Genomic DNA, 19,749 nt, shown 5'->3' with positions numbered 1-19,749 from the left:
TTGATTTGGTCATATTTGCTTATTATTCTTATGCTTATGAAAATAAAGACAGCTTACATGTTTCAGTCTGAAAAATCACAATTTTCGAGTACATGTATTTAACACCAATAAAAGCCTTGAGAGATATCACTTTGTTGCATGAGATATTCATGAAAAACTGCTTACTAATTTGTGAATAAAATATGCTATTTAAAGCTATATATAGCCTTTAACAATACCGTTTGTTAACGTTTTATTGAATTGAAGCATTCCAGAGAATCCCTTGATCAACAAAGGTCTTGATAGTCTCTATAATGTAATATCGTAAACGTCTTGATGAACGAAACCTTTGAGTTCTCAAGGGAAACTTTATTAAAAACAAACGTAAAGGATTCAGGTACCTCTCGTATACAGTTCAGTGGGTGCCACTCAGGTGCCACCACTGTGAGTGCCACGGAGAGGTGACGTTGCGCGGTGCCGTGAGAACTCGGAATCCAACATCACTTCCGTTCCTGCCATTTTGCTGCTGAAGCTGCTTGAGAGCAAGTTGTGCTTGTGGTGAGGGGTGCCACTGCAGCCTTTGAGCGAGGTCTAGCGTTTTTCTATTTTACAACATCTGGAGACAACTATAGCGGAAGTAATTGTTTTCTGAACACGCTATTTACGCAAAATGTCCGACTTCGACAGCAACCCGTTTGCGGACCCGGACTTCAGCAACCCTTTTCAGGTAACATTAGCAAGACATTGAGCTAACGTTGCTGGCTACTGTACTTTGGCTCATTGAAACTGTCTTCTTTCCCTAGCGCAATATGACCTGCTAGTCTACTAGCAATATCAGAACTGATTAATATTGATAGATCTCAGCGTAGGAAGCTGAGAAATTAGGTGGTGTTAAGTGGTTACCCCGCTTATAGCTCACTGTTATCCAGTGACATGGGCCTCCGTGGCAAGGGTTTAACTAGAATAGTTTGCTAGCTTGGCTTCTCCCTGTTTTCCTGCCGTGATGGCTGTCTAGTTTGCCGAGTTAGCTCGCTAATATTGTATTTACTAACTTTTCTGTTAAATCATCAAACAGCCCGGAGTATTACATCGGCAGCTAACGTTAGCTAGCTTTTTTTGCATTGATGCCCGTTAGAACGTGAATAGTGTTAGCTAGCGTATGGGTTGTTGACTAGACAGCTAGCCAATGTCAGCTAGGTAAAACTGCCGAAGCACATATACACTGTGCTGCTACTAGTTAGCTATCTAAGCAGCCACGCTACTGGAACGCATTCTCTTCAATAATCGGTTGGGTTGTATAACATCACCATCGCAAGCTAGCTAGTCGTCTCATTTGTCAGTTGTTTTGGTACTATTAGCAGTATCTATCTGAGTTGGCACTGCTTTCTAACTGCTGTCATTTGATAGGCGTTGCTACATTAGCTAGCAAAGCTGAGTAAGCTTGTTGCATCACATGCATGTTCATGCACACTCTCAAGAAAAGGGTTCCAAAAGGCTCAATCTATACGTGTCTCCGTTAAGGAACCCTGTCTAGTTTAAGGGTTCTTTGTCAAACAAAATGATTTAATCTGGGAGCTTCCACAATTTTTTACACCTAACATAGAGGCTTCCATAAAGAACTAGAACGGATGTTCTATGGAGACAATGCGGAAGAACCCCTTTTTCTGAGAGTGGTGTATTTGTTGGAAACGACTAATACTAGTTAGAGTGATAACTATTCGGCGACTGGCATCCGTTGTTATCTAATCATACTGTATCCAGTATATATTTAAATTGACCATGTGATGTGCGATGTTAGATAATACTGCATATTGATCATGTACCGTGATTTGACTACTAGCATATGCTAATTAAGCAAGGATATAAAATGTTACCAGATCTAATGCTACTAATAAAATATGAAAGTACTTATGTACGTCATTAACATGCTTGTGGACCTCGTTCAGCTGGTGTCAGTGACTGATATCTCTGGAATCACGGAATGGGTGTCTGATAATTTTATCTTAATAATAGTAATGATACTTGAGGCTGGGTTTACTAGAAGCAGGACATGTAGTATGTAGTACTTGTTGGCTTCCACTCAGTATAGCCTACCTTTAGCTTGCTAGTAAGCTACTTGATTCTAGTGACCTTAAATGGCAACGTTATGCATTAAGTAGTGGCAAAATTGTAACTAAGCCGAAACCTATTCTACATCATTAACTTGTTTGAGCTTTGCTCTTCTGTAGCTTTTACCAGAAAAAAAGAACAACTTGACTGTGAGAAAATAAGCATGTTTATGTCATGTGGGTGGGATTCCTCCCCCCCCCCCCCCCACGACTCTTTTGTTTCACAGTTCGTCTGGCGGCGTAATACCGCCATTGTAAGAGCTTTCTGAGGATCTTTTGTGTCTAGCAGGTTCATGGAGCTCTGGGCGCTAGCGGCAAGCTTGGTTGGCTGTACATAGGCGCTGCCCAATCAAAGCATTAGGGGAAAAGAGTGCATTTTTAGAACGTTTCTGAAAAGAATGGGCTCATTTGTGAGTTTGTATACGTGTAGCTGGTGGAGAGGGCCAACAGGCACTGTTTGTGTGGGTTGTGTGACATGGATTTGGCTGGGCCTCTGACGCTGTTTGTGTGGGTTGTGACATTGCTTTGGCTGGGCCTGTGGCACTGTTTGTGTGGGTTGTGACATTGCTTTGGCCGGGCCTTGACCAGCGATCAGCACTCCGTACAGTCAGTCATGTGATTTAGGAAGCCGGGATCATGTGTCACTCCCTTAGCTCAATGCTCCAATGACGTCCAGCTCATGCACCAAGGCAGAAACACGTTTCGGCCTTTTTCTCATCTTAAAACATTTTGAAACCCCGAGCAGAAGGCCACTGCAGGCTTTGAGCATTCTTAAGACTAAAGATGAAGACTGAAGTGCCTGTCCCCGTTAAAATGTGAAAGCAGAAATGCTGCTCTAACCACACAGTTGTGCACTACACTCATCCTGTTCTTCTTTAGATTGTTCTTTGCTGACTGTGTCACCACGAGCCCGAAAGGGCAATCCAATCAGCGTTAATCTGCGATGGCTAGCATCCCCGCCGGTGTCAGATGGGTAAGTTCCTCACCGCAGAGCCTCGCGGTTTGAATAGGCCCCGTCGTGTTGCGGATCTCGCCAGTTTCCTGAATGTTTACAGAGCTAATCTCCTGAATTTGTGAGACAATGACATTTCTCCCAAGCGCATGCTTTGGCCCCCAGCGTATGGAATTAGAAGAGAGGTCCCGGGCCAGTGGATTGACCCTTCCTCCAGTACTTATACTCACTCTGCATACAGGATGTCCTGAAACCCGCTCATCTCTTTGCTAATAAACCTCTCCTGTTCTGGGGCCTTTGAGGTAGGGATGTTAACCACGCAGTATTAGCCTACTACAGGTGATTTTTCTGCTGTTAAATGTAATGATAGCAGTACTGTATGCGATTGTGAACGGACAGTACTCTCATCCTTACGCATTCTTGTGAATCAGACTTTTCCTTGCATTCGTTTTGTGCTTTGTGTGTTTTTATGAATTGCACCCAATTTATTTTTGCGAAGCTCACGCTGTGTGTGGGATCAGTCCTAGTGTTTTGTCAACTTTTAAGATTGCTCAAACTCAAAATACGTTTTAATTATTTCATTTTCTTTAACACTTAAGCAAAAATTGCATGTGATCCCAGCAGTAGGTTGGATCGGAGATAATAGTGAGAAGCAGTATTTAAACAGAGTAGGCGGGTGACATTGTTTGCTAAGAGGGCTGGATGCTGAATGTGACAGAGAAGCGCTTCAACATTAATACGCTCCTGAATTAGTTCCTGAATACGCTTCGTGACTGAAGAGACTCGCAAGCTCTCTGAGTGAGCCATATTGTCATTGCTTTTGATGACACACCTGCCCCTCTTCCTCAAAGAATCCTCTTCCTCTAATCACACAGGTGACCAGGTATTTCCAATGTTGTATGCCCCTGTTCTGAAAGATGTGCGTAAGAGGATGGTCTAGTGAGCAATATTTGTCTAGGTAGGACTCCAAAATGCAAATCTTTAGCATTATACTGTTAGCCTGCTAGGACAGTTAAGACACACTGTGTTTCTGAGCTGATTTAATGTCTGTACCGCCATGTGGTAAATATGGTGTCTGATCTGTGTCCAGTGCTGTGAATCAGGCGTTTGGGGAAGATGATTGTCTCTGCATGCGGAAAGCAGGGAGAATATTGCTGAGACTTAGTGAAATAAATTTAAATGTATTTAATTTTCTGATTTTTTTTTTTTTTTGTTGGCCGGGCTAGGCAGTGGAGTCCTTTAGAGTGAAAGCACTGGCCGCTGATTTATCAGCCTCCTGACACGCCGTGATTGGGCGCTTAATCGATACCCCGCCCCTAACGAGCACGCCCCCCCATTTCTCTCCCCCTTTCGCGGCCTCGGATTGAATGTCAGCCGCATGATTAGATTTTTGAGACCGTAGGCTGCCGGCATCCTGGGCTGCTTACTCACCCACGGGATCAATATGTTCAGCTTGCGTGAGGTGCGCTGGTGTTGTCCGTGGAGGCAGGCGTTAATTTAACACATCTCATTCTCCGCTTTTGATAGGCTAGCTCTGTTCAAGCGGTGTGTGCCGGGAGTTTGGAGCTCACCCCGAAGTGCTGCCAAATTTTACCTGAGCCAACTCCATGAGGGAAGGTTGATATTTCTCTGCTGTCAAATTAATCTTTTACAGCGGACGATCGCAACGTACTGATGCATTTCCCTGCTATGTCGGACTTGGCAAAGCCTGTTTTTGCAGATGCACATTCCGAAGTCGTCATTCGAAGTAGGAATGAAAAAATGAACTTGCAGCAACTTTCTTGGAGGCAGCCACCGAATTCCGTGCTCCTGGATCGATGGCTTGGTTGTCTAACTCTTTGGAATTCACTTCCGTGTGACAGGATGAAAGGTGACGCAGAAAGGTTTTAGCATGGCTGCTGCATTATAGTTCTGGGTGCCCTTTAGTTCCCCTCAGCATGCTTAAAGAATAGTGTTGAGAACAAGAGCGTTGCCAACCTGCTGTTTTTACGCCCTTACTAATACTGGGGTCCTGGAGCTAATGTAGCAAGTTTTTTTTTTTTACTACATTAGGTCCTGCCCCCGTAAACCATCTAGGCATTTGTTTCGTTATTGCTAGAACATCTATGAGAAAAAATAGCCTATATAATTATGATTTTGAGGTTTGCTGACTGCACTAGCATGACATTAATTAGGCTACTTGTCTTTGCCAAGGAATATTAAGTCTTCCTGAGGTTTCTCCCCCCAAAAAAGCAGTGTCTGTAATTAGCGTTATTTTGAGTGCAATATGTACTACTCCTTATGTTCTGGCCTCAGTGAATCTCAGCGACAGAATATGGTAATTGCCACAGCTGTGCTGTAAAAAAGAATGTGATCATTAAAATGAGAACAGAATAAAATGCTTTCCTTGTTAGGAGGTCACTCGCATTAGGCTATATTTGGCGTTCATTTTGTGCTAAAATGACACTTGCACTGGCTGAGGACAATACATTCACACTATGTAGCCTAAATGTCAACAGTGAAGAATGCTAGCATTCGAAAGTGGGTCTAAGTGATGAACAGTTTTATTTTCCCTTAAGTGTTTTTTTTTCATAAGTGGAGTAAGCAAGTACTATTTAGTTCACCTTACAGCTCACATTCAAAATAATGGTTCTGTGTATTTGCATTAAGTTAATTATCAATTTTTAGTCCCTCTAGCGAAATGAACCCAAACCTGTTTTGGGAATCTAAAGCATTAACCTCTGCTTATAAGTTACAGCAGTGGACCAATGGTAGCAAAAGTCTCATTTAGGGAGTCCAGTTTTACATGTATTATGCACCGTTAGCCATTTTTGATTCAGTTTCTGTGATCGATACAGACTAGGAGTGGTGCATTTCAAATGCATGCTTCTGCAATGATTGACTTCTAGTCTGAGTTCCTACTGTGCAGAGATGGTGAAAAATGAACAGCAAGCCAAGATGTGTAACATCCAGGCCTTGAATGCAACGAGTTTGCGTGTGTGTAATGTTTATTTCAGTGTTTACACAGACCTGTGCTGCGCTAACCTTGGGGTGGAGGTAACTACAGGGCAAAGTTAGCATGGGGGGCTTTGCTGGAAATCTTTCACTGTCGTGATGGCAGCTTTTTTTGCTGTCTTTTCATTTGACTTCACAAAAGTCTTTTTTTATGCTGTGCTCCCATTTTTGGAACTTTTGCTACTGAAAATTGATGTGTGCTAACTGGAAAAATAATAAGTGGCTTATAATAAGCGGACTTGTCAACATAGGGAGGGCAGGGCAGCCAGCTGCATGTCACCTTGACATTTGAAAAAAAGAATAATGAAGACAAAGTATAGTGTGTTGCTTACAGAAATAAACAACTGACGGGACACTAAAACACTTTGATTGGTGTGAATTGTACCTGTAATTATGTAGAAAGGAACAAAATAACTCTACTTCCCTGTGTTTGGAATACCATATTAGCTACCTCACGGTATTTTGAACACTCCAAACTCCGTGTTCAGAATACCATGAGTCTTCGTTAAGTCCAAAAAATGTTTTTCGTCCGGGGGCAAATCTATTTCGGCGGGCCACCCAAATAAATGTTTGCAAAGAAATAAAAATAATCTAGGCCTACTTAAGCCATGCCACCGCATTTTGAAAAAAACAGGCATGTACTGCCAACCAAAAGTTTTTTTGTTTGTTTTTTGTTTGTTTCGCCTGCTGCCCCGCCCACATCCGTGATGTAGAAGTAGGTAATAGTCTACTTCTGTGTAAGCAAGTTAAAGCCCCACATCCGCCTTTCTTCTTGATTGATGGGTCAGTATTATGTATTCAGACCGATTTGACTGCACAAATTACCCGGCTCATTTCAAACCGCCTGCGGTCGAGTTGTGACAGCCTGGCCAGTTTTTATTTTTTCTTTAGATTTGTTTAGCTGGAAGTCCACTTTAGTCTTTCCTTGTTCCATTACAGTTCCATTTTCTACATTGTTATTTATCTATATTAGGCATTTTGTCATTTTATGTTTAGTAGTTAGTAGGTAGTAGTAACGTTAGTGTTTTATAGGCTAGTTCGTTCATTGTTAAGATTTAGGTAGCTAGACTAGTTTTTGGCTGGACCGCAACAGCGGGGCCAGCCCTACAAACGCGAATGTCTGTGACTGAGTGACTGAGTGATCTGACTGAGTGATGAAGTTACACCATTGGTCGGCCAAGTTATGAAGTTACACCACTGGTCGGCCGGATCACGTGTGTTCACGTGGGTCCAGCCATATACTAGGTTTTGACCTGGACCTGGTTATAATTGTCCTCAGCTTCTCCTATTTTTACTAGTTGCGATATTTTCAATTTTTTTTCCGGTGTAGTTTTCTCATTTTAGCTAGGATGGCTAGTTTCACTAGTCCATGGCTGTCAGAACACCGTCTGACAGCTTCTGCAATTGAACGTTCAAAGTGAAACCGTTCGTGTTTGTTCAAAGTGAAACCGTTCAGCCTGCTGAGATTAGTCTACTTTTCATGGGTCATGGATCATTATTTAGTTGATGTCGTTCCTTACTGGGGAAGTAGCTAAATTAGACAGAGGCTGTCAGGAAATGATACAGTGATATTTGATTCTCTGAAGTCTGCAGATTTTAGTGTCAAAATACCCAAGTTTTGTGACAGCACTTGACAAAATTCTACATCGCGTTCTTAATTTTTTTTTTCCCGTGCGTGTGGGAGAGAATTGAGAGGGCGTTCGCTCGTCTAACCGCCGAAAGGCTGTGATGTCAGCGCGACCGCGTCGCAGCGCGCGGGAAGCACTGAAACCCACCGCCGATGCTTTTCAGCGCCCTGTCATCGATCTGCTGCAGGCATGTTCGGGCTGTTGCCATGGAAACCCCCCCACCCCCACTCCCACCCCCACCCATGACCCTCCACCATGTGTGCTCATTTATAAAGTGAGGCTGCTGAGAGAATTACAAAGAGCATGACACCAACAGCAGAGAGTGCCTTTGTGCATCTGTCACACGTGCGTTTCTTTACTGGGGTTCCTTCTCTTGTGTTAATCCTTTACCAGCCTCTGTCTGTTACAAGTCTGGGATATCTTTCAGTTCTGGTGACATACGGTGGCTGTCATTCCCATGGTTTTCCTTGGCGTTCCAAGTTCGAACACAAGGGCTCTGTGTGTCTGTCGTTCTGCACTTCGGTGGTATGAAATAATTAAATATTCTCTTGGATTACCATAAGCTCTCATTGTGTTTGTGTATTGGGCTTTGTTGTCCTGCTCGTTGGCTGGTCCAAGAAATGGAATTGATCGGTGCTGTTCGTACATGCAGGAACTGCGCTTGACTGAGAATTGTGAGTTCCTGTGTGGGTGTGTGTTTTTGCCGAATGAGGATCCTGCAGCTGCTGCTGTTAGCCCTGCTGCTAGCTACCTCATTACGCTCATTATTTCCTTATAGGAAGCTAAGGTAATATGAAATCAGGTTATCTTTGTGTGACCCCCGGGCACTGAACAGACCTGAATCAGCTGCTGATCTCGGGCGTGTGCACATAAATAGGGTTTGATCAGATCATTTAGATAGGTTGGAGTCTGACTTTGTGCTTTACCAAAGTTCAAATGTCCTTTATTGCCATGACAATTTTAGGACATTTAAGTGGGACAGAGAGAAATAAAAATATACCTCAGGATCAGAATGCTAACAGCACACAGTAGTCATATACATATCAGCAGTGCATGCTAACAGTAGCTCTTTTCTCTCTCCAGGACCCATCAGTGACACAGGTAACACAGAATGCCCCTCCAGGTTTGGAGGAGTACAATCCTTTCACGGACGCCAGAACGGTAAGTAGCCAATGGGATGTTTGCCTGTGCCGATGCCATGCTGTGTCTCTGGACTAGCCTTCCTGCGTAGATAAGATGAGAACTCAAGCAGTTCTTGTCAGTCAGAGATTTGCGAACTCATCTATGATCTGCGGCTCAATCTGTATCTTGTCGAAGGCGCTTATGTAAAGGCCTGCTCGCTCGGGCCTTTGGGTGAGGGGGCGTTTCAGCGATGGCCTTGGTGAGGTGCACGCGTAGCTCGGAGCGGGAAACCGGCTGTCTGGGTGCTCGCTACTGGCCCCTGAAATGGAAAAAGGAACTGAGTTTTCCCTGGAGCGGTATGGAACGTTGTTGGGATTTTGTCTTCCTGATGAACAGAGGAATGAAAGACTGATGTACATCTGCAGCCCCTGCTAGCAGACTTTACTCCCTGTGTGAAGGAAGGCTACAGTCTGGTGTAAAAGCGTTTCTCCTCTTGCTTTATTATTATACTGCATACAGTACATAATTAATAGGACTCCTTCCCTACAGTGACTGTAGAATCCTTGGTAAAATGGGATCTAGGCTATGGGTACTGAGGGGGTGTAAAATTGCAGCATTTAAAGGATGAGGATGGAGTCATTTGCATGTCATAGAATGCAACACAGGGAATAATTTGAGTTTCACAGGAAGTTCTGTCTGTTCAGACATTCTATTGGAGAATACGGAAGGGAGGGGCGGGGTAACTGACACCCTCCTGCACTGCAGTACACTCAGTAGCTGTACTCCAACTCCCACACTCTCCTCTCTCTCCGTGGACTGTGTTTGCTGCCTGTGTTCCTGGTGTAATCTTGGACTTGGTGAGCGCTGATGTCATTATTTAGTCATTTCTTAATTTTGCAATCATCATAGAAAGCCTGCTTCTCATTTTTCAAACTCTGTAGTTATTGTTCAGTAGTTATTGTTATTATTCTACCCACAAAATGAGTGGGTAGAAGGGGATGCATGTTCTGAAAATGCATTGTTAAAACGTTTAAACGTTTAAAAAAATGCAGACTGTGTGGGAGGGATGAATTTTACGGAATGGGATTTCCCCTTTTTATAAATGGGCAGCAAAATAGTGCCTATAACTTGAACGATTGCCTATCGTCTGGCTTTCTTTCTAGGCCAGACTGTGAGCGCAAAGAAATTAACAGTGCTGCGATTGGGGTTGAAGAATAAAGAATAACAGCTTGTGATTATTTATGCAGGCAGCGAGAGTAACACTGTTCCAGTGACCTGATTGGCTCAGCTCGTGCGGGCGCCGTGGCGACGAGCGTTTGCTCGGTCTAAAACCCACAGCCGAGCACCAGAAACAGCTAAGCATCTCTCTGTATGTGTTTAGACTCTGAAATCGCAGATTTGTGGGGGGGGGGTGGTATTGCACCCATGTTGAATGTGGTGGAGCGGCTCTGTGTTTGCGCTGCGTGCTCCTAGGGGAATATCTCTAGACCGTCCCCGGTCTCGTCCGATGTCCTGCTCCTGTGTCACTGAAGCGCCTCGCTCTTCCAGCTTACGGAAGGCCTCCGCGGTTCCTTCACATCGGACGGCTGAATGAGACCTCGGCTGTCCCAGACCTGACGGGATCGCCCTCATTTGTGTGGAGTTTTGCAAGCGGATGTGCTTCCTGAGCTCTTTCGTTTGGTTTCAAAAACCTGTCGTAATGCGAGACGGTCACCCGGGGTTTCGACAGGCCTGTAAGACCAGGGCTCGGTTAGGGTCGCTGCCTTCCTTTAATGAGCCCGGGGAGGAAAGCGGCGCTCTGGCCTCGTGCAGATCCAAGCGTCGCCTTGCGTAGCCGGTTCTTAGAGCACCGCTGCCTCTGCATGGACGCCGGGCTGCAAAGATCGAGAGGAAAAACGTGATAGCCTGTATTAGCAAATGAAATGAGTAGTCTTAGTTTTTTGTGAGAAATGCGTGCTTGTTTTTTTGTTGTTGTGGTAAATGCATGCTGGTCTGACCTGCTTTTTTGTGCTTTCCAGGCGGCCCCTGGCTCCGCCCCTAAAGCCCCGCCCACCACCAACACACAGCCTGCCATCATGAAGCCCACAGAGGAGCCTCCGTCCTACACGCAGGTACAGACACAGGTACAGTACCCCCCCTCAGCCTACACGCAGCTACAGACACAGGGACAGTATTATGTACAGTAGTATGTTTCAGATTGTGAAACATGTCTGTGATCAGTCCTGTGTTTTCTGTGCAACAGCACATTAGACGACATCCGTTTGAGCACCGCTGAGTTTTTTGTCCTTGTTTTGAGAAGTGACTTTCGAGGGGCCGAGTTTAATTTCTGCTCCCCCTTGGGGAGGAGCAGTGACTGTTCTCGCCAGGGAATCGGATCGGTCTTCGAGTGAATAGTGGATCCAGACATAAGCCCCAGAGGCGAACGGCGTGCTGGTGATAGGAGATGTATAATTCAGCGCTGCCGGAAGCTCTCTGATTTAGATGGTTGGGCATTGTGAAGACAGGCTTTTGAAAGAGCATGTTGGCAGACCTTCTCATATGGTTAAGCCAAGTCACATGACTTTGAGCCGCCGAGAAAAGATATGAAGGCTGGCTTCTACATTTTGCAATTCACTTGCATTCAGCGGGTTTTGAATGGTGCTGTGCATTCTCTTGGTATTTCGAGAAACAATCCAAATGCTTTGTAAAAAACGTACATTTCCAAACAGTGCAGAGCGTTATAACCCTAACCCTAACTTTCTTCCTCCTCCTGCTCCAGGACCAGGTTCGGGCCCAGGCGGAACTTTTGAAGCGTCAGGAGGAGCTGGAGAAGAAGGCTGCGGAGCTCGACCGGCGGGAGAGAGAGATGCAGTCTCTCAGCGCCTCAGGAGGTAAGAGGGCCCTGAACCGGCCCGTGGGGAACACCGCATTCACACTGCATGTAACCTACAGCTTTCCCCCTGAAAACCACACACACACTGCATGTAACCTACAGCTTTCCCCCTGAAAACCACACACACACTGCATGTAACCTACAGCTTTCCCCCTGAAAACCACACACACACTGCATGTAACCTACAGCTTTCCCCCTGAAAACCACACACACACTGCATGTAACCTACAGCTTTCCCCCTGAAAACCACACACACACTGCATGTAACCTACAGCTTTCCCCCTGAAAACCACACACACACTGCATGTAACCTACAGCTTTCCCCCTGAAAACCACACACACACTGCATGTAACCTACAGCTTTCTCCCTGAAAACCACACACACACTGCATGTAACCTACAGCTTTCCCCCTGAAAACCACACACACACTGCATATAACCTACAGCTTTCCATAGCAGCACCGTCTGATTAGTATTCTTAATTTACTTGACTTTGCCCAGATCGAGGCAGGCATATACAGCTTTGCTCCTGTAGTCAGTATATAGTCGATCAGAGATTGAAGAGGGAGCTAAATTGGCTCTAGCAAGGGTTATGAGCCTGGCTGGAGTAAAAGACTGCAGAGATATTATCTCTCCAAGACCAGGCTGGGGTGCACCTGGTCTACGGTGTTGACCACCTGCTACCTTCTCCTCAGTATTGAATCAGCGTGACCTTGGGTGTGTCTGTAATGTGCTTTTCTCTCAGCCAGTATTATCACCTTGATGTACTATTATTATCATTATCATGATCACTGTATCATTATCTTGCTGTTGTAGCTTGCCATGTCTCCTAGTTTGACTTAGCATAGGTTAGGCCAGAGTAGTGGTTACGGTGTGAACTTGACTTAATGTGTACGTGGATATGAATAACTGTTACAAAATGAGTATTGTACCTTATCAGATGTGTGTTTTGTAGATGCTCCAATGACCTTCGGTATGCCCCATCAGTGAATAGCAAGTCCGTGCTTCTCTCTAGCATGCAAAGACAAATTGATCTGAAAGAATTCAACTTAACCACCTCTGTTAAAGTCACTAACAAATATTTTACCCAAGGACCATTTGCGTCTTAATTAACTGTACTTTTAATTATGGCCATTTGCTGTTTGTTTAGTGCTATTGTCATTGTTTTGTTTAGGCGTCTGTGTGGAAGAAAATAAATCATGTTTAGTACATAATTGGGGCAGCTGCATTTGTAATCAAGTCCTGGAGCCATATTGGCTGTAAAAAAATCAGGAAGTATTTTCAGGGGGAAATCACTTGGGTTATTGAAAACCTATGAGGCAGATCTGTTGCAGAAATGCATAGTGAGTCTCAGTGGGTAGAAAGCCATATTTTGTTTATTGTTTGTCTGGAACACAAAGGGTGCTTTTGTCAGTGCAGCTGTACACAGTTGTTTCCATCACTGTGGAAATGGCAAAAACACATTTCACGTTATGGCAGCGGAAGCAGGGAGAGATGTGTGAGATAAGATGCCAATAGAGAGGACTGACACGAACGGTTTTCGTTTTCTTTCAGGAAGGAAAAACAATTGGCCTCCTCTTCCGGAGCAGTTGCCGGTCGGGCCCTGTTTTTACCACGACATCTCCGTGGACATACCTGTGGAGTTTCAGAAGACGGTGAAAATCATGTACTATCTCTGGATGTGTAAGTGTGTAATGCGCAGCAGAAATGTGTATTCAGGGCAGTCCGTGTAACTGATTCAATATTAACAACCAGCCCTGGGAAACACCCATCTGTTTTTAGAAAGCCTCAGGTTCTTATCAGAGTAAGACTCACTCACTGTGAGTGGAAACATTATTCTGTGCTGAATGGTGAATTTTAGTTTAGTCTAGCTTTTTCCTGTGACCTGGTTATTCTGTTCCTTTAAAGGGTGGGTGGGTGTGTGGTGTGGTGTGTGTTGTATGTGTGGTGTGGTTGTGTGTGTGTGTGTGTGTGTGTGTGCGTGGTGTGTGTGTGCGTGCATGCGTGTGTGTGTGTCTGTGCGCATGTGTGTGTGTGGTGTGTGTGTGTGCGCATGTGTGTGTATGCATGCATGTTTGTGTGTGTGATGTGTGTGTGATGTGTGTGTGCGTGGTGTGTGCGTAGTGTGTGTGCGGTGTGTGTGCATGTGTGTGTGTGTGTGTGTGTGTGTGTGTGCATGCATGCATGTTTGTGTGTGCGTGCATGCGTGTGCGTGTGTGTGTGGTTGTGTGTGTGTGGTGTGTGTGTGCACGTGGTGTGTGTGCGTGTGTGTGTGTGCGTGCATGCATGTTTGTGTGTGCGTGCATGCGTGTGTGTGTGTGTGGTTGTGTGTGTGTGTATGTGCACATATGTGTGTGTCCTCTGAAGCCTGTCATGTTAAACGTATATTTGTTCACTGTAAATACAGGCAGAGACAGTATGGTTGAGGTGTGGCTCTTTACTTTGCCACATGCGTCACTGATGCCTATGCAGAGGATCGGAGGAGCTATTTACTCATTGTATAACATGGCAGCTACCGAAACTGCTGCTTCAGTGTCACCTTATGCAATTGTTTAAAGAGGATTTCCTTACATTTCCCCATGTCAAAATAAAAGCAGCGTATCACTCAGAGGATTGTGGATTACAAGTACAAAAAAACCTCATGCCAGTCTTTATTTTGATTGGTTTATTGACTGGTGTTATTTTTCTGTCTACGTATTCTCGTGGTCAGTCTTTAGGATTATGCTCTAAGGTAGTTGCTCTCTCTCGGTGGCTGCTTCAAACACAGTGTTTTTTGACATCCGGGCACAGAGCTGGTTCGGGTTAGCTCGTAATACTGACTGTGCAGTGCGGTCTGTGTAGAAATGAGCCACACTGTAGCAGCTGTGGCCTCTGTGTGGGCGTCATCACACCCATGCTAGTTTGCACAGTCGCGTCCAGGAAGTAAACGTGAGCGAACGGGTCTAGCACAGGGAGGCGTGGCCTTATCTCTCTCACCACAGATAAACCAGCAGGTCAGAGCCAGTCCTTTATCAGGGAAGTGCTGGGGGCACCGATTTCATTTGGCTGGCACGTATTACAGCAGTCCTCGTCCTTCTGTTAATTTCTAAGCGAAATAAGGACTTCACAGTGAAACCTGCCAATGAGAATCCTGAGTGGAAATGTACAGCTGAATTTAGGCCAGCGCAAGAACACTGGGGAAGATTAGGGTTTCTAATCTGATCTCTGTCTGTCATAGGCAATAATCTGAAGTGATCCCAGACAAGACATTTTGATTGGGGCTGTTTACCAAAGAACCATTTTCTGCATGTTCATTGTGTTTCAATGCACGCTTTTTACTTTTTAAAATGAGAAGTGCTCATTTCCAGTTGTGTGAAATGCATTTTATGGCAGTTGAAAGTTGTGTGATGTGTTCTCGCTTGCTGTTCCTCTGCAGTCCACACGGGGACGCTGTTTGTGAACATTTTTGGGTGCCTGGCCTGGTTCTGCGTGGACGCCACGCGGGGCGTGGACTTCGGCCTGGCCATGCTGTGGTTCATGCTCTTCACCCCCTGCTCCTTCGTCTGCTGGTACAGACCCCTGTATGGAGCCTTCAGGTAAGGACACCCTAACCCCTGTACAGAGCCTTCAGGTAATGTCCCCAGCTAACACACACACTAACAGTCCCACTAACCCCTATCTCAGCCACCCTAACCCCTGTACAGAGCCTTCAGGTAATGTCCCCAGCTAGCACACACACTATCAGTAACACTAACCCCTAACCCTGCCACCCTAACCCCTGTACAGAGCCTTCAGGTAGCAGTTTCCATTTCTAAATCCAATTGCATCCTGGCAATTTCATTAATCCCTCGAGAGAACATTTGCATGGTCATTTCACTGCAGTACCTGATTGAAGAATGCTGTCATGTGTTCAGTCTGAGCTACTCCAGTGAAGCGTCTGTAAACATGACTGTGTGAACATTTCCATTTCTTCCAGGTGAACTAGGCTGTACAACACAACAATGGACACCTGCCATTAAAATGTCATTAATAAAGCTACTGTACATATAACCACACCCTTGCAGTAAAACAGTGTTACACCACTATTTAACCTCAGGTCACGTTTTGGATTGTTTCACTGTGGCAGTTCTCTCCTGTGAAAGAGCCTTAGAGCAGAAATACTGGCCTGTAGCTGATATTCTGTACCTCACACGGTTTGTCCTCTGTTTGCCTTGCAGGAGTGACAGCTCCTTCAGATTCTTTGTCTTCTTCTTTGTGTATATCTGCCAGTTCGGCGTGCACGTGCTGCAGGCCATCGGCATCACAGGCTGGGGAGCGAGGTGAGTGTGGAGAACGGGTTGCATTTTATATTCGCATTTTTAGCTGATAACCACATCCTTTGCTGATTTTTCAGTTACTTGTCTATCTATTTAAGATGTATGTGTGAAGAAACTGTGTGTGCGTATGTGCGTGTGTTGTTGTGGTCTGGTTTTTGTACTGTTTTGTGGGTTACAAAAGGGGAACTGATTCAGTAGACCATAGAAGAAGAAAGGGCTGTACTACACACAGAATCAATATGCTGTTAATAACTACGTGCTCTCTTATATAAAAGCTGTCTGTCCATTCATGTTTAATTGGTCCCACAGAGGCAGTAGTCATAAATGTGTTTATGTAAGAGGAGTCAGGCAGATAAAGGCTTGGGTGGAGGATGCTTGGCGACCATGGTGATGGCAGATAAAGGCTTGGGTGGAGGATGCTTGGCCACCATGGTGATGGCAGATAAAGGCTTGGGTGGAGGATGCTCGGTAACCGTGGTGACGGCAGATAAAGGCGTGGGTGGAGGATGCTTGGTGACCGTGGTAACGACAGATAATGGTTTGGGTGGAGGATGCTCGGTGACCGAGGTGATGGTAGATAAAGGCTTGCGTGGAGGATGCTTGTGACCATAGTGACGGCAGATAAAGGCTGGGGTGGAGGATGCTGGGTAACCGCGGTGACGTGACTCCGTTCTTCCCCCACAGCGGCTGGATCTCGGCGCTCACCGGCCTGAATAAGAGCGTCCCGGTGGGCATCATCATGATCCTCATCGCCGCCCTCTTCACCGCCTCCGCTGTCATCTCGCTCATCATGTTCAAAAAGGTACCCATCGCCGCCCCACATCATGGAAACGCTTGCTACGCGTGTTCGTGCTTGGGCTTGGCCACAGCGTCCAGTGTCCACTTGTGTGAATCTGCTTTCTGTGAAACACACAGTGTTAAAACTACGCTACAGCACTTTTTTCAGTCTTTTCCCTGACTTCGGAATACCTTTAACACAACATTGGCAGTTGAAATGTAGGAAAAAGTATTGTTAAAATCTAATGTCTCCCCAGATAGTAACAGGACAAATTCAAAAGTGAGGAGCTTGGTTGAGGAGCTTGGTTGAACAGAGTTCTGTGTCCGTGGGATAGGGACACTTTTTCTCAGACTTCAGTACTCTTTGTTCAGTGATGCTGGTCCTTGAGCAAACAGACGGGTAAATCCTGTTGGCGTGCGTACGCGTTAACGGTCGGTATCACGCAGCTTCAAGCTCAGCCCGCGGCACGGAGACAAAAACAGCGAAGAAACGTCAGTCGCCATTTCTGTTTCCGTCATTTAAAACAGTGGCGCGTCTCATCTGCGAAGCCCCCAGCTCTGAGTCCTGAGTCTGCTCCGCTGTTTTCTTCTCCTCCGTCTTTGAGTCGCTTGATTTTCTGACCCAACGGTTTTGGTCAGATTCACAGCCCTAAGCTGGTCTCTGCCCTGTTCCGATTCCGGAATCTTCCGTCTCAGAAAAAAACGCTTCCTCGCCCACACAGATTCACACAGCATCAGTCGGGAGCGGTTCATATGAACTAACCTGAAGCAGGAAGTTGAGAAGATGTGTGGGAAAAATAATGAGATGTGGGGGTTAAGGGATGGTGGAATGCAGTGCTCGTAGAGAAATCATTTCCACTGTACCAGAGGAGAATCAATGCGTCAGTACCGTAGCAGGGAAGCATAGAGAAATTCCACTACCCGGGAAGGCCTTGAAACCCATCAGGTCCAGGGTCACTGATTTGCTTAATTAGCTTTCAGAAATGCAGAGGGCTTAGGAGAGAATTTGCAATGTTATTACATGGGAGGAGTGCCTGGCGTTACAGCCAGTTAATTAGCAAATTTATTAAACTGAGTTAATTAACAATAGTCATGTTACTTTTATGATCCAAGTCATGATATGTCTCAGATACAGTGAAGCGCTTAAATATGCATATTTTTATTTAAATGCACTTATTGCGCATGTATAATATTGGGAGCTACAGAATTTAATGGATAACTCTCTGATTTGAATTCCCACTGTAAAGCATCTTTGTGACTGTGTCTCTAAAAAGCGTTACACAAATAGAATTGAATTGAATTTAATTAGTTTTATTGTAAAAGATGGATGAAAATACTAAAATTGATGGATCCCGCACAGCAATTGAGGCGAAGCTTGAATTTTGATGTCTCCTGGATGTCAAATTCATCAGCGCCATCCGATTTCTGTGCTGCAGAGTGATCTCCTGAACGCTGGGCTCCCTCCCGATTTATCTTTGCTTCCAGACGCGTGTGTGTGTGTCTGCTGTTTGTGTGTGAATCAGTGCTGTGGGGGAGTGTACTGATGAGATTAAAGGCCTGAGCTCTAACTGCGGGGGACTGAAGTTAGCATCTGCTGTAAGACACAGGGTTCTCTCTGTCTGTGTGCGCGGCTGGCACTAGAGGGCGCTGTTGTACCGTGTGTGATTATGCCCCCCCCCCCGGCTCTCCCCAGGTGCACGGGCTGTACCGGACCACCGGCGCCAGCTTCCAGAAGGCGCAGCAGGAGTTCGCCACGGGCGTGATGACCAACAAGACGGTCCAGACGGCCGCGGCCACCGCCGCCTCCGGTGCCGCCCGGGGAGCCTTCAAAGGAGAGCAGATCTGAGCCGCCCAAAGCGCGTCGCCACCGTCCACCGCCCCAGCCCCGCCCCTCCCCTACCCCTGACCCCGTCCACTCCAGACACCCGACTCCGCCCTCATGGTTAATCCAGTACACTCCAGTGACTCCACCCTCACCCCCCCCCCCCCATCTCTCAGCCCCGTTGTCGTTCTCTCCCTCACGCGCGTGCACGGGCCGAGAGATGGGCGTGCCAAACAGTGTGTTCCCCCCCGAAACAGTTTAAAAAGGGTGTTCCCAACAGAGAGACTGCTCCTCCTCCTGTGTGTGGAACAGGAAGTGATGAAATAAATGCCCCCCCCCCCACCCCCCGCCCCCCATGCGTCCACAGCTCTGCTCTCTGGTGTTCCCCCTCCCTCCCCTCTCAGTATGCCCCCCCACCCTCCCCGACAGGCTTCACAATAGCGTTGCCATGCTAGCGTATGACACAAAACGGTCAGCCACTTTCTGAACCCCAGAAAGTTCTCTTTCTCTGATGGCAGGACAGGCAAATTTTTTCCCAGGTTCTCGCATGACTAGTCAAACGGCCGGATGTGGATCCCAGCGTACCAGGAGTGTACTATTTATTAAGCTCGATATCTTCCTTCATAGAAATTGGATCCAGCTGGATGTAATTCCGTTCAAATGCTTCTTACACTACTCATAGAGCCGTGTAGCACTCCCAACAGTATAACTACTGTTAACCAACACAGAGTTTCCCTCAGAAGGAATGAGGCTGGTTCTGAATGTTTTACAGTAAGCTGACTGTAATTAGCCTGCGTGTACTTCAACATTTAGGGTCACTTTTTTGCTTTTGAAACACAGGCCTTAGAGCATGGATGCATTACAGATTTTCCCCTGCGGGCATCATTTTTAAGCTGGGGAGGCTTGTGTGCTTCAGACGTGGAGCCCCTGGCTGGAATCGGGTGTAGTGCTGCAGTAGACTACAGCCTCTCTCCGACGTGCGTGACGCGTTGAACGTGTGAATCGGTGCGCCTGTGTGAAGAAACACAGGAAGTGAAGTGGCACCTCTGTGTTCAGAACCTTAAACTGCCCCCAGGGCAACGTGGGCCCCAGCAGCCACAGTTCCCTGTGCAGTCCTGGGGTGTTTTTTCGTTGATGCCACTAGTTTTTGGAGTTAGTGCTGTACGGTTTTTCAGATTTAAACTTCACCTGTTGTTGTCA

At 46.0% G+C, this 19,749-nt stretch overlaps 1 protein-coding gene across 2 annotated transcripts; it reads left to right on the top strand.

Moving 5' to 3' along the window:
• The first annotated feature begins 480 nt into the window (after nt 1-480).
• On the top strand, nt 481-18,889 carry LOC118206208 (secretory carrier-associated membrane protein 1-like). 2 transcript variants are annotated; one of them, XM_035378559.1, is made up of 9 exons: nt 481-706; nt 8,745-8,822; nt 10,802-10,894; nt 11,542-11,653; nt 13,210-13,338; nt 15,071-15,230; nt 15,852-15,953; nt 16,635-16,752; nt 18,421-18,889. In XM_035378559.1, the coding sequence occupies exons 1-9, from the start codon at nt 650-652 to the stop codon at nt 18,571-18,573; spliced, it is 1,002 nt and encodes a 333-aa protein (XP_035234450.1). In that variant the 5' UTR covers nt 481-649; the 3' UTR covers nt 18,574-18,889. The 2 variants fall into 2 exon arrangements, with proteins under 2 accessions (XP_035234450.1, XP_035234449.1); XM_035378558.1 differs by having other exon boundaries at nt 10,802-10,906.
• The last annotated feature ends 860 nt before the right edge of the window (nt 18,890-19,749 follow it).

Source organism: Anguilla anguilla, chromosome 10 (genome assembly GCF_013347855.1).
Source record: "Anguilla anguilla isolate fAngAng1 chromosome 10, fAngAng1.pri, whole genome shotgun sequence".
NCBI classification, from domain to species: domain Eukaryota; kingdom Metazoa; phylum Chordata; class Actinopteri; order Anguilliformes; family Anguillidae; genus Anguilla; species Anguilla anguilla.
This window is presented reverse-complemented; position numbering and strand designations above follow the sequence as displayed.